The sequence below is a fragment of the Lissotriton helveticus genome, chromosome 6 (genome assembly GCF_964261635.1).
Source record: "Lissotriton helveticus chromosome 6, aLisHel1.1, whole genome shotgun sequence".
Lineage (NCBI taxonomy): Eukaryota > Metazoa > Chordata > Amphibia > Caudata > Salamandridae > Lissotriton > Lissotriton helveticus.
In genome coordinates, this window is record NC_136067.1 from 1,966,650,077 (window position 1) to 1,966,664,179 (window position 14,103).

At 42.9% G+C, this 14,103-nt stretch overlaps 1 protein-coding gene across 1 annotated transcript in view; it reads right to left on the reverse strand.

Moving 5' to 3' along the window:
* LOC144763941 (fucolectin-like) overlaps positions 1-14,103 on the reverse strand; it is a 162,073-nt gene that overhangs the window by 101,648 nt on the left and 46,322 nt on the right. Inside the window, exon 3 of the mRNA XM_078649986.1 lies at positions 3,429-3,732. Within this exon, the coding sequence (XP_078506112.1) occupies positions 3,429-3,732 (304 nt within the window). The remainder of the gene's footprint in view (positions 1-3,428; positions 3,733-14,103) is intronic.

The window sequence follows — 14,103 nt, forward strand, 5'->3', positions numbered from 1 at the left end:
AACGGCTCTCGGCCGAGGTGGTAGGGTCTCGCTCTCCACCCTCCTAAATACTCCCCGCAACTCAGTCGTCAGCTGGAGTACTCAGTCATCCAGGTCTTGCAGGCAATAGTACTACAGTGCGTCTTTTAGCTGGAAATCAAGCTAGGTCAGGGTTGGTGGCGCATGCAGCAATGGGGTCACCCAGGTGGAGCGTGAGGGGCCTGTCTGGCATGGTTTGACTGTGCAGCGATGTACCTGTACCAGCCAGGCAGCGATCATCGGGATGATGGCATAAAACTGGCTGTTGTGTCAGGTGATGATAGTCCAGGCCTTAAGGTCACGTCCTAGCCCCTGCAAAAAGATGATCCTGGAGGAGTATCAGCTTTGTGAGTTCCCAGGAGCTGGCCCAGCAAAGTAGGAGGACGCCAAGATGATATAGCACAGCTCCTTAGGAGGTGAAAACAGCAGTGCCACCCACTGTGTCAATATGGCGATGTCTACACGGGTAAGTGCAGGGTGAAAGTGCTTAGCGTGCAAACTCTCAAGGATGGGTCCCCCTGTCAGAGGGCCACGCTGCTGATGTATTGGCAGCCGTGGCGGCCTGGGCGATGCTGCCTCACAACATCCTTTTCACCCACGCCGCAGTGGAAGTCCTCGCAGATCTCCTCGCCTGCCAGTAGTATCGCAAGGGCCTCTGCCGCAATATGTTTCCCACTCTCAGCTTCAGGATGTCAGGAAGCGATCAGCTGCAGCCCCCGATCCACCAGCGGGGAGGCGCATCCACCGCAACCACTCCTTGAGATCAGCTATACCGAAACCGGCCCAAGCAGCTGTTGTCCCCAGCCTGTCAGCGAGAGGGGGAGCACTCACCCCGGTAGCTTCACGCGGGCAGCAGCAGCCCGACCGGGCCTGGCTGGGTCTGTCTACTCCGCGTCTCCTCAGCCACCGCAGCAATCGGTCGTCAAGCCGGGCAAGAGCAAGGCCCGAAAGCACACGGACGGCACCGCTGGGGCCCCAGTCACTCCTGGCCCGCCGTCAGCAGAGTAGAGCCAAGCGGGAGGGAGGCAAGCACCCACAATGGCACACCGGGGGTCAGGGGCACTCACAGCAGCTCCACATCCAAGTATGCAGCTTCAACAGGAGCCGCATGAAGCTCTCTTCCAGCAGCACGGCTATCAGCAAGCAGTCACGGGCGGCACACGCATCCACAACACATCATCTGCCGGCAGGCATCGGAGCAGGAGCCGCGATCAGGAGCCTCTGTCAGCCGTTCACAGTAGCTGCGCCATTCCTCGCAGCCTTGTGGGCGGAGCCAGAACCCAGGCTTGCGTTGCCGAAGTCATCCACATCGGGGCCATGCAGTGGGCGGTTCGTCCAGTCGGATGTTGCACAGCGGGGCCCAGCTGAGTCCAAATTGCTGTCCCTATATTAGGCTGGCATCTTCTGTGTACTCTGCTCTGATGGCGCCCTCACTTGCGACTGTGACTGGAGTTATCAGCCTGTTCAGGGTAGAACTGTACCCGAACACGTCTGCCTCCATTGCAGTCGTAGCCACGCCCCTAAAATATCTACTCCTTAAGGAACTGGCCTTTTTAACATTTATATATGTTTTGTGTTCACTATTTTATTGTGTATTAGGGTTCCTTTTGTCTAGGTGTCGACCCCATCAGGGGCCCATTATTATTTTGGGTCATGTTCCTTGTTGGTATTGTATTGCCACCTATGAATTGTGTTTTATAAATATCTATTTTCTTTTTTTTGTCCTGTGTCCATTTTGTTATCTGCTCATGTTGTCATGTGTATATATTTACATTATCTATGTTACACCTCTTTTTAGCCCTGACGAAGTTCAATCCTGTTGAACGAAATGCATTGGCTGAGACTTTTTGCACATATCTGTAGGAATATTTGGATAAAGAACGTTTTTTCATAAAAGTATTATGACTGCTTGTTGTTACTGAAACAGATGACCAGGGTAGTGCACAGCTCAACTTGTTCTCAAATCACTGAAAGAGAACTAAAAACATAAAGGAGGGACTTTGGCAGAAATGCATCAATAAGAAGCCAGCATTTCTGAATGCCACATATAGTAACCAATGGCAATCAGTGGGTTTGTGAAACCCCACAGAAGAGATGTAACAGGTCCATCGAAGCTCGACCTAAAAGGGGATTCCGCAAAAAAACTTGGTGTGTTCTGTCCTAATGACAACACTATTCTGCTTTTCACCCATGCTCTACTTGCATCCTCCAAGACTTTAGGTCAAAGCCGTAACCTTTGATGTAAGAAGGAGATGCCCATCCAGTTGCTGAATTCCACAGCACGAAACTAAAAACAATCTGGGAACAACCCCAGCTTCCAAATTGTGTTATCTTAGGCGAGTACTCCAGCTGACTGAGCCTCCATTCATTTACCACATATGAGAGCACATTCAGAATATGTGCCAAACAATAACCTCTATAATGTGTGATACAATCTATAATGTTACTCCATCTATAATAGGAATCCAGGCCAACTGTTGGGAACACATGACAACTGACTTGCCATGTAGTTAACTAGTAGCTTCGTATTGGTATTTTCTTAGAGTTTCCTGAAGATGAGAACAAGCTTTTCACCTGTACTTAGTTCTCCTATATTAGACTTCTTTTTTTACAACTCCTCGAGAGGACCGAGGCATTGCTGAAGAGTGGTGCAGTAAAAGAAAAAAATCCATAAAGTATAGCAGACCAAATTACATGTAAAAAGATTGTGTTTGTCTTCTGAAAACTCTTAAGAAAATATTGATGCAGGCCTGGGGTCCTCGCTTTCTCTACTCCCTGAGGCAAATCAGTTAAGAGTGAGGAGGAGGAGGAGCAGAGGAAGGCCACTTTATATTATTTAGAGCATGTCTTGGAAGGGAGGGAAAGTAGTGACAAGGCACGCCGTTGTGCTGCATAACAATGTCATGGCGTTCTGTATTCAGAGCCAAGAGGTAATAAAACAATAAATAAATCAGGGAAGCAATTCATTTGCTATTTTACTCAGCGCAAATACATGAATAAGCGTCCTTTGCGCATCTTGGCAATTTTGTGGTAAAACGCGATTCATGAAATCGCAAAAAGCTGGGGGTCTGGCTATTATAATTTTCAAAATTGCTGGACACACAATGACCTGTGCAGCATGTGCCTTAACCCTATTAGATATTCTAATAGAGTTGCTTTGCAGGCAATGAAACAATCTAGAACATATTTACTGTCACAAATGCCATGGTTGCCAACTTCTTTGCAGCATAATAAAAAAAAAATATATGTATACATTGACGGCTCTGCTTTTCAAACTCCAGTGCTTGTGACTCCACCCCCTTTCTCCTCCTACACGTCCACTGCCAATTTATACAGTTGTCACAACTGTGGTCCTACAAGCAATGTCATCTGTAAATGTAAACGAAAACTGAACAACATTTTCACTTTACCTTGCATTGTTATTTCCATGGTTTGTCAATGAATTTCCGATGAGAATTTCTGCTCCATTCAGCCTTTCATGAAATCTATCTCTGGTGGTGATGGCAATGGCATTCACTCTGTATGGTCTCAGCAAATCCACCCTCCACCAGGGATTATAATCTGAATTTGTGTGGGAGCAGGATCCATGCAAAAAATTGGGATCCTGATTTCCATCTACAGCGTTGATCGCATCTGACAGGAAATCTTCGCCATTGATTTCTTTCAAAAGAACGCTTGACTGGGTGGCCCGCCCACTCAAAGCCACATTTTCACCTGAGAGTAGACAAAACATTAATTGGTAAGAGCCTGCAAGAGGTTGTGTCGCTAGTCAAACCTTCAGCGCTAAAACATATTTATGTGACCACATTGCTATTATTAATACTTTTACATGGTACACAAGGTTGCAAGGATCAGTGTCCTTTTGGTAAAGAGGTTTTCACATCATAAATACGGCACATAATCCAAGGTGAGGTGAGAGGTGATTCCAGCAGAGCATATTAATAGAGGATGCATTACAAACATTTTACAATTGAAGTGAGATAGCATAATAACATCTGTGCTGACATGCATACTGCACCAGCATGACCATTCTCAAAGAAACATTTGCTTGCTGTCCCACTTTCAAGACTGTGCACACAACCAGGCTATCCATTTTTCAGTGTTTATTGTTTGTGGATTTCTGTGGTGCTTTCCCAGGGTTTTCCAAACTTCTTGAAATTGGTGTTTACATGTTCTTTCAGCTGTCTATCCCCCACGTTAGATAAAACTGTGTTTATCCAGTGTTTACTGAACATGTTGACTTGTAGCAGTGATTGTTATAGAGCACATATTCAATTTAAAGTAGAAGTGATGCTGGGTATGTGTTGTCTTTCCATTGGCTGTGTGCTCAATGGACATATGTTAGACTAATTTAAGCTAAGAAAGCATTTGTGTTGCACTCTCACACACACACTCACATCTCATAATCCTCTCTCACAACTCATTACCTTTCACATTCACTCTGTCGAGGCTCCATCTTGTTTGCAGTACTCTTAATGGATCAAAAAAGTAAGATTGCTTTATTCAAATGCTATAATAAACAAATTCCTGGAAACAGTTAGGGGTCACTCTCCTACTTCTTACTGAATATTATGACATTGTAGGGGCTATCAACTCCGCCAACAGCATAGTATTGTGTTGTGAAACGTATACATGTTTGAACTACAACAGATTAACTTGTATCCCTGTAGTCTAAGGCACCTGAAATGTAAGGTTTTATGCATACTCACCGCTGCTTTACTGACTTTGTCTGACTACACTAAGGTCGTGCTGCTTTTGTGTGGACATTCACAGCTCCCAAGTGTCCCCATGGCAGATCTCTCAATTTAATCTGGTTCTAACTTTTCACAAGACATTATATTGTGCTATGTGACCTGAAATGTTGCTGTTAACATTGTAATGATAGAGGCATAAAAACCCCAGCAATAAAGTGCAGTAGATAATAATGCAGCTATGAATCCTTGAGGTATGTGCAAAGTATTGTGTTGTATTTTCATCACTATCCCATGTGCATGGTGACAGCACTCTTTTCCCAGGTACCAAGATTCTTTTGACCCAGCCATTTCACACAACCAGTAAAATAATTGAACATTGCCAAAAGATCAAATATAATTGTAAAACTCCCAGATTCTTTACAGTGTATTCAATAGTTATATCGGACCTAAACATGCTTCTAAACCATGCCCTCTAATCAAAGCACACAATAAAGAGAGGAAACAAAAGGAAGAAGAAACAATATTTTAGTGATATCCTTACACAGCAAAACTCAGGCAGAATGCTCTATTACTTACCGGTAATCTTCATTACTCCGGGCCCCACTGTCCTCGTTCAATTCATTACAAAGTGGAGATAACCATTTCCCAACAGAAAAAAAGACAAGAGGAATGCTGGGACCCTAATACTGCCCCTCCCACTGGGAGTACATAAGCAGTACTTACCCAGCATCCCGCCTCTACAACCAAGCCAAAACAGGAAGGCCGGCCGCACGGGCAGGAAGGGGGGAGCATGAAAGGGACGAGGACAACGGGACCCAGAGTAATGAAGATTATCGGTAAGTAATAGAGCATTACACCCAGGTCCCTTATGTCCTTGTCCCATTCATTTGAGGAAAATAATTTTTCGATCAACAATCATTTTTAACAGGACTCCATTGGTTTTTGCATTGCCATCTCGTGGCAAACACTTTTCACCGAACCCACCTGGTCGTTTTTCCTGATGTACGAGGAAAATTCTATCAGCACGACAAAAATCAATTTTTGCAGGCCTGCATTTCTGCCCAGGAACTGTCACCCGCCCAACCCCCTGTTCTCTTCAGTTCATCAGAAAGCCACATGGCCCTCACCCCGAGTGAATGATTAATTTTTCCTCTCCTGCTCCCAGCCTGATAAAACATCCTTGACACAGTGATCAGGTTATCTGGACTCTAATCAGGGTAAATAAACAAATGACTTGAAAGACCAGGCTTTGATCAGGCAATTGAACAATGACCTGAATGAAAGAGCCCTGATCAAAGCAGAGTGGACAGTGCTCTGTCTACCAAGCCCTTGACCAGGTCACCAACTACAAGCATAGAGTGGACAATGCTCTGTGTACCAAGCCTTGACCAGGTCACCAACTACAAGCATTGCCTTGATCAAGCTATCAATTACAAACACTGCCCTGATTAGACAATAGACTGACAGCCAAAAGAATGGTATGAGAAATGTATAAAAGGCTTGTAAGCTACAAAGTAAAGTAGCAGCCTCCTGGGTTTTGTCTCTGACTAGCTTGGGACTCTGTTCCATAGCCCGTGCTATTGAAATAAATCTGGGTTCCTCCTGCAGACGAGGGCTCCTGTGTCTCCTTTTACTACGTATGAAGGGTATGGAAGATTTGGGCGGCTCCCCCACCGCCGAGACCCTGTAAGTGGGTTAATCGGTTCTTCAAATGGCGGCCTGAATAGGGACTCCATGAGTACGGAGGTCAGGCCCGGTGGACGTGAGGAGGTGCACGGAGAGACTCCGATGGAGGCGCCCTACCCAAGGATTCCAGTTATATTCCGGTAGACCGAACGACTCACCCGTTGTTCCTCCCCACCCGGTCTGGGCCACTTGACCGCCTTCTCGCTGAAGTCCCCTAGCAAATAATTTCTGGAGCAGGACACAGCCCTACGTCTGCAGAAGAGAACTACCCCTGTAAGGTAAGGGTGGACTGATCATCCACCAAGTCTGTATGATTCTGTTATTGACTTTCGCAAAAGTCAAGCAAGCGAGGTAAATTTAAAAAACCCGCTGGTGTATGTATATTGACTTTTGCCAAAGCCAAGCAAGAGAGGTACATTTTAAAACCCGCTGGTGTCTGTTCTGTATGGTCCTGTATGAATATTGATTTTTTGCAAAGAATCAATCAGGCGAGGTGAGTTTTGAAAAACCCGCTGGTGTCTGATATCTGTTCTTAAGCATGCCGGTCAGTAGTAAGTTCAAGAAATTATGTTGTTGTATGTGTACACAGGACTCCCAGCTGGATGCGGCATGTCCGCTCCCTCCAGAAGGGACCCCTGGCCATACCATGTATGTTAAATATGGCCCTTTTGCCATAATGTTTTCCTCATTTTGGGTGAAATACACCAAGAAAAGTAACGCGGAGGTACAGTGGCCACTTTATGGCTCCTTTTCCCAGAGACAAATACTGGCCATAAGTACCTATTTTGAGGTTCTGGAAATGCTAGAAGATGACACATATTAGGCCTTACGTTACAGCTACAGCAGTTAGGTTCCTCGGGTACAGCCACTACAGTGAGGGCTTCTCAGAGCCCCATCCTGTTTCCTACCTGCAACCAGTAACCTAAGGGCCTTACATGAATAACAGGCTCATACCTCCTACTTGAATGGCTCCAGACACTTGTAGCGAGACCCTGAATTCTAACGCCCACACTCAGTATTTTCTGTTTTTAAATTTTTATTTCGAAGAGGCGGGGAATGCCAACATTTGATCATTTTCATTAATTTTTTTACTCAATTTGCATTAAAATACCAGTAGGCAGGTAAAATAGGGTTAAGTGGACACCCTATTAGCGGGAGCGGAGTGCACCAGACCGCAAATTCATCTCAAGTGGGTGAACACATGACGTTTTTTGAATACAGAAATGCATAAATCATGTTCAACTAAATGTGAGGCTTTTTGTTGAGGCAACACTTGAAATAAAGACTCCACAAGTGTATCAGTGATTCTGTTAGCTTATAGAGGACAAACCTCGAACCGAGCCAGACCCCGATTTGCTAGTGGAAATGAAAATCAAAACAATGATAGAGGAAGTGGAAAATCATAAATAGGTGCTAATAGATTCCTAAACAAATATAAGGCCTATGCACACCAGTGGTCATACAGAAAAGCAGGAATGGAAATCTATCAATTCCACACTCACATGTTACAGTTTTCATATTTCATTCCAAGGCAACCTAGGTTGGCTATAAAAGAGTCAGTGCCAAGAACAGTGAGCCTTCAATACAGGGCAGAGTTCGAACGGAAACTACTGCAGTAATACCAGCGACAGAAGAGTGCCATAGAATAATGTCTTAAGTGAATGGCATGCATCACATCAAGCACTGGAATATTGTTGGACGACGATGAGATTTCAGCATGAAAAAAGGGTGAATGCTTGCGCAAGTAATAGCCAATAAGAAAATGTCCATTCCTCATGTATCGTGTAGATAAGGTGGATGGATGCTTACCAAAAGCTGTATGTTAATGGGAGAGCACGAACTTCTTAACTTAGAGATTTATCACTTATTTGCACTCTCCATCTTTGTTTGTCACATAGATTGTTTCCAAAACAGGGCTACAAATTCCAAATCAATCTCACCATTCCAACTATCCAGTGGGAGCAGTGAGACAGGCAACAAAGTCCCGCGCACACAGATTTGAGTTTCAACAAGTATAGTACTCATATATGTAATTTACGAAAACAATAATCCAACGTCGATTCTTTAAATTTTGATGTGTCACTCCTTTTATTAGATGGTCACACCAATAGAAATTGACAGCCAGCCGACACGTGTTTCGTTATAGGTCAATACAATCATAGACACTATAACTCTTCAGGGCTGGAAAAATACAAAAATGAATGACCTATAGTGAGTCTGCAACAACAATAATATGTTACAAAAAACCAAAATAGAATGTGCCCATTCTCTACATTCCAAAGAATAACACCCGTCATAAGGAACCCAAAAGCAAGTGGTTGTATAAGGTTAATACAAACAGAAAGAGTAGCAATCAACTACTAAGTTCGCGGTTAAAAGCATTGAAGCTCGTTATGGAAAAAGGATAATCTTGCAAGTCAATTACTCAAAAAAGGTATAAGTTAAAATATATTTATAAAGTGGACAGACACCCGTGAAACAATTCAAACACAAAATAAAAAAAGCATACTAATATTCGTAATGGTTACGTCCAAGTCTGTCAGCAGAATTCATAGTATAGTTAGAAAACATGTATGAGTGCGTTCCGAAAATATACAAATTATGAGATCCAAAGGCTATATAATGCTCCCATTGTAAATGAAGGCGTGATTTCAGACAACCGCATGCAACTCCCATCAGTGTGATGCGTAATACAAAGTATTTACAACGATACCTCAATGGCTGAATCTTTATCTTTTAAGGGCTGTTTAGGTAAAGGTAGGTAAAGGAGAAAGAGAAAGGAAAGCGCAAATTTTGGTTGGTAAAGATTGTCAGGAAAAATACGTAACCCTCATTGCGGATGTCCGTATATAGTAAAAGTAGCTCACCCCAAGTCCGGTGATAATTCCAACCCGGCAGGGTAACCAATATTATCACGAAGATGACAAAATGATGCTGTAAAGATATAATTTAGTAATCCACATTTAAGGATGTAGCCACAGATAGAACCTAATGGCAGAGTAAACAATTTCACCAAACACTAAATCTCACTAGAACTCACAATGCAGTATGAGCAGTTCCACTTCAAATTATCAAAAGTCAAATAAATAGTCCCACAATATATTCGAAGTCCATAAATTTAACACAACCAAGTGTCCATGCAAACGATAAATCTAACTCACACAGCCCAATATATACAACTATTAAGATCAGTTTTAAACGACCCAAACAGTAAAATCAGTCACACCTTCACCCACGAAGGCAGTCTCTTACCCGTAAGTGTCCAATAGCCCTTTATATAGAGGACGCCCAGGTAATGCACGTTAGTGCTATCCAAAGAACAATTGTATATGGGTCCAAAATATGTATTCCGATCAAATTCGTGACGGAATACCACATGGGTACGTGTGGTTTCCAGTTTCTACAAGACAAGAAATATGGGAATAAAATTAGGCATAAATATCCCGTTGCTCGAAGGAAATTTGAAGTCAGCTAGTTTACATATAAAGCTTGAAAAGTTGGAAGGGCTGGCGTAATTACCTTGGTACAATCACCCTCGTTGTAACAGGCGTCCCCGACCCGGAAGTAACCCCAACGCGCCCCGGAAGTCCAACTTATAGAATCCAAGCGGCAAGCAAAAGGCTAAAGCGTGAACCTCCGTAATGGTTCACAAAATAGAAAACGGACTTTGTCCCTGCTACGGAAACTCCAGGTCCCAATTCCTTAGTCCTACATCAACCAAGGTATGTCAACAGACACCAAACCGAGCATACAAATCGAAGAAATAGTTAACTCAAGTAAAGGAGAGAGGAAAGGAAAGGAAATCAGCAGTTAGATGAACCGCTGTTCATATCAAATAGGAAGAGGATCGCATTTCAACAAATATTCGGAAATGAACTCACAAAATATTACATTGGTGAGAGAAAGGAACATGATATGTACAAATGAAAACAAAGTCAAATAACAATGATCATGCGATAATCAGCCACAGTGTGTATGTGGCAAATACATGACAACAAAAAATCACAACGGCAAGTGGTAAATGCGAGTATTACAACATCTACTTGCCCTAATAATAATGCGCATACTATACGTATTCATTGCAACCAAAGTAAGTGAGGGTGAAGAATGAGAGCACCTACTCACCCTTCAGTCAAAAATTACCGAACAAAATATATAGTATATTATCGTTCATACAGGAAGGATAATATTGCATGTAAGAGACAAAAAACGGGTGCAGGGTAAACCTTACAGTAGTGTTATCGTATAATCAGAAAATTTATACTAAAATTCTGAGTATAGTACATCAGTCCCCCAGAAAAAATTGCATCTCCGGGTCGCAATTAAGACCCCGCCCCACTGTATGAAGTCTCATAATCCAGAAAGCTTCAGCACGTCTGAGGCGAAGCTCTCTGTTGCCACCTCTAGTGTCCATAGGGATATGGTCAATTCCAAAAAAGGCAAATTCTTTTTTGGGACCTTGTGCGTGGCAAATACTTGCATGAATTGCCACCGGATATCTAGCATCTTGCTGTAAAAGAGCCCTAACATGTTCCCCAATCCTCTCTTTCAAGCACCTAATGGTGCTACCCACATACTGGAGTCCACATTTGCATTCAATAATGTATATGACGAATTTAGTTAAACAATTAATGTTCATTCTAATCTCATAGGTTTTGTTGTCACAACCTTTAAAATTCTTTGTCTTATGTTTAGCCCACCTACACACTCCACAGAAACCACATTTGAAAAAGCCTCTGTTGGGTGAGTCAAGCCATGTGTCAATTTTAGTAGTTCTAGGAACTGTAGGACTAAGTCTATTGCGTAAAGTCCTTCCTCTCCTAAATGTAATTTGAGGTTGTTTGGCCACGTAATTAATCAATGTTTTGTCAGCTGTAAGGATATTCCAATGTCTCTTGAGACTCCTGCGAAGCACATGGCTCAATTCATTGAAGTCAGTGACCATACGTATATTATCTTTTTTGTCCCCATTAGGAGTAGGTTTGGGTCTTAGAGTATCTTCCCTCTTGACTCTTTTAATTCTCTTTTTGGCTTTTTGTATGATGTCAGGGGAATATCCTCGTTCTACGAAGCGTTGTTTCATATCCTCAAGACATTCTTGAAATTCAGGCTCATCACTACAATTGCGTCTGGCCCTGACAAATTCACCATATGGTATAGCACTTATTTGGTGTATAGGGTGTGAACTGTCTGAGTGTAAGATGGAGTTACAGGCAGTACTTTTCCTAAAAAGACGTGTCTTCAATTTGTTGTCATCGGTGTATAATTCTATATCTAAGAAAGAGATCTGTTTATCACTAAATTCCAGGGTGAATTTCATACCATAAGGGTTGCTATTCATGTATGTAAGAAATTCCAAAAGTTCGCCCTGTGTACCTGCCCAAAGCAAGAGGCAGTCATCAATAAATCTCCCCCAATAGATAATTCTGTCAATCCATTCCGCGCCTCTTGTGCCCCATATCCAATCTTTTTCCAGGCAACCCATAAAGAGACAGGCAAAACTAGGGGAAAATTTAGACCCCATAGCCACCCCCTTAGTCTGTTTGTACCATTTACCCTCAAACAGAAAAAAATTATTATTGAGGATAATTTGCATCATTCTTATTAGCATTTGGTTATGTAACCACTCCGTGGCTGGTCGGGTATTTAACATTCGTGTAACTGCCTCCACACCCAAATTTATGTTGATGTTAGTATAAAGAGCGACCACATCTAAAGTTGCCATAATCATACCAGTTTGCCATTCTACATCTGCAAGGATGCTTAAGATGTGTTTTGAGTCTTGTATGAAACTCGGTAGATTACGTACCAAAGGCCCCAAGAAAACGTCCACGTATTCAGACAGTTTTTCAGTAGGGCCTCCGATACCCGATATAATCGGTCTACCAGGTGGGAAATCTCGGTTTTTATGCACTTTGGGTAAAGTGTATAGATATGGAAAGGTGGGTCTAAATACCTTGAGGTAAGCTAATTCGTCATCATCCAATAGACCTTGGGAGTGCCACTCAACCAAGTGTTTATTGATCAGAAGTCCCAATTGGCCAATAGGGTTATGGCCCAATGGTTCATAACAGTTAGTGTCAGTAAGTTGTGTAAGGATTTCATTAGTATAATCAATTTTATTCATTATCACAACATTTCCAGTGAGACAGCCTCTGCATGGATTAATATACCACGCTCAAATAGCCTGCGGCCCATGCTGTCCTTCAGAAAACAACAGTTTGGGTCGCAACATGCGGTCGGTCTAAGTATTATTAAGAGTGACCCGAACAACTCAGCCAAACCCACTGTCCATATAGGCCTGTCCTTACCACATGAATGGCTGAGCCTTGGCCAACAGTCTTGAAATATCCCTGTGCCTAGCCAGAACAGCATCACCACATTCTTTCCTCATGGAGGGTGAGGGCACAGTCACTTGTTCTATCCAGCAGCCTTAGACTAAGTCGGTACACAGGATCACAGGCCAAGCTTGCATGGGCCTGGGAGGAGGGGATTCCAGGATCATGCAACCCTTCTGGTCATCGGAATGTAAATGCACCACCTTGGAGAATGGAGATGAACTCTCCTCAGCATTCAAGTCTTCCATTTTCCAGTCAGATAAGCTGGCTGATAAGGTTATCTATGGGCGGCCCTCCTTTCTTATTCACCGAATAAGGGCAATCCATCCAAAGAGGAGCAGGAGTACTTTTGATGCGACTGTCTGGGTCAACTCTGCCACATCCCAGTGAAGTAATTGCTTGAGAGATAAAGCCTCAATCGCCGGTTTGTGTCATACACGCTGAACCTCGAACTCTGGGTTCTGTTTTCCACTGGGTCTGGGCTGAGCAACAGAAAACTAAAATGAGGGGATCCCTAAAGGAAGTGGAGAGAAAAGCCCTAATGTAGATTTAGCCCAACTGTTCCTGTGGTTCAAATTAAGTAACAGCTGCTTGCTGTGATCTCTGATCAGCAAAAACAGCGCGAGTATCATTCGCCTCAACGAGGCCATGCACATTTTTTGAACAACCACTGACTTTCTGTATGTATGTATGTATGTATGTATGTATGTATGTATGTATGTATGTATGTATGTATGTATGTATGTATGTATGAATGTATGTATGTATGTATGTATGTATGTATGTATGTATGTATGTATGAATGTATGTATGTATGTATGTATGTATGTATGTATGTATGAATGTATGTATGAATGTATGTATGTATGTATGTATGTATGTATGTATGAATGTATGTATGTATGTATGTATGTATGTATGTATGTATGAATGTATGTATGTATGTATGTATGTATGTATGTATGTATGCATGCATGTATGTATGTATGAATGTATGTATGAATGTATGTATGTATGTATGTATGTATGTATGTATGTATGTATGTATATATGTATGTATGCATGTATGTATGTATGTATGTATGTATGGCACTTCTATAGCGGGCAGCAGGCTAGGAAGAAACAGAGCAGAGTACAGGCGAGTTATACCGTCCGAGGCAGAGGTGAGCAAAGGACACCGCTGGGGGTGAAGAGGGGGCGGAGGCAGTAAAGGGAGGGAGGGCAGAGGGTTACAGACCCTGTGCCAGGCAACTAGACTAACATCTAGTGAAACCCGTGTATCTCTTGAGTGGATGATCAGTCACCGTCTAGAGTGTTTGCACTTCATTTACTTTTGATTTCCTGCACTTGGAGGATTGATAGGGGCG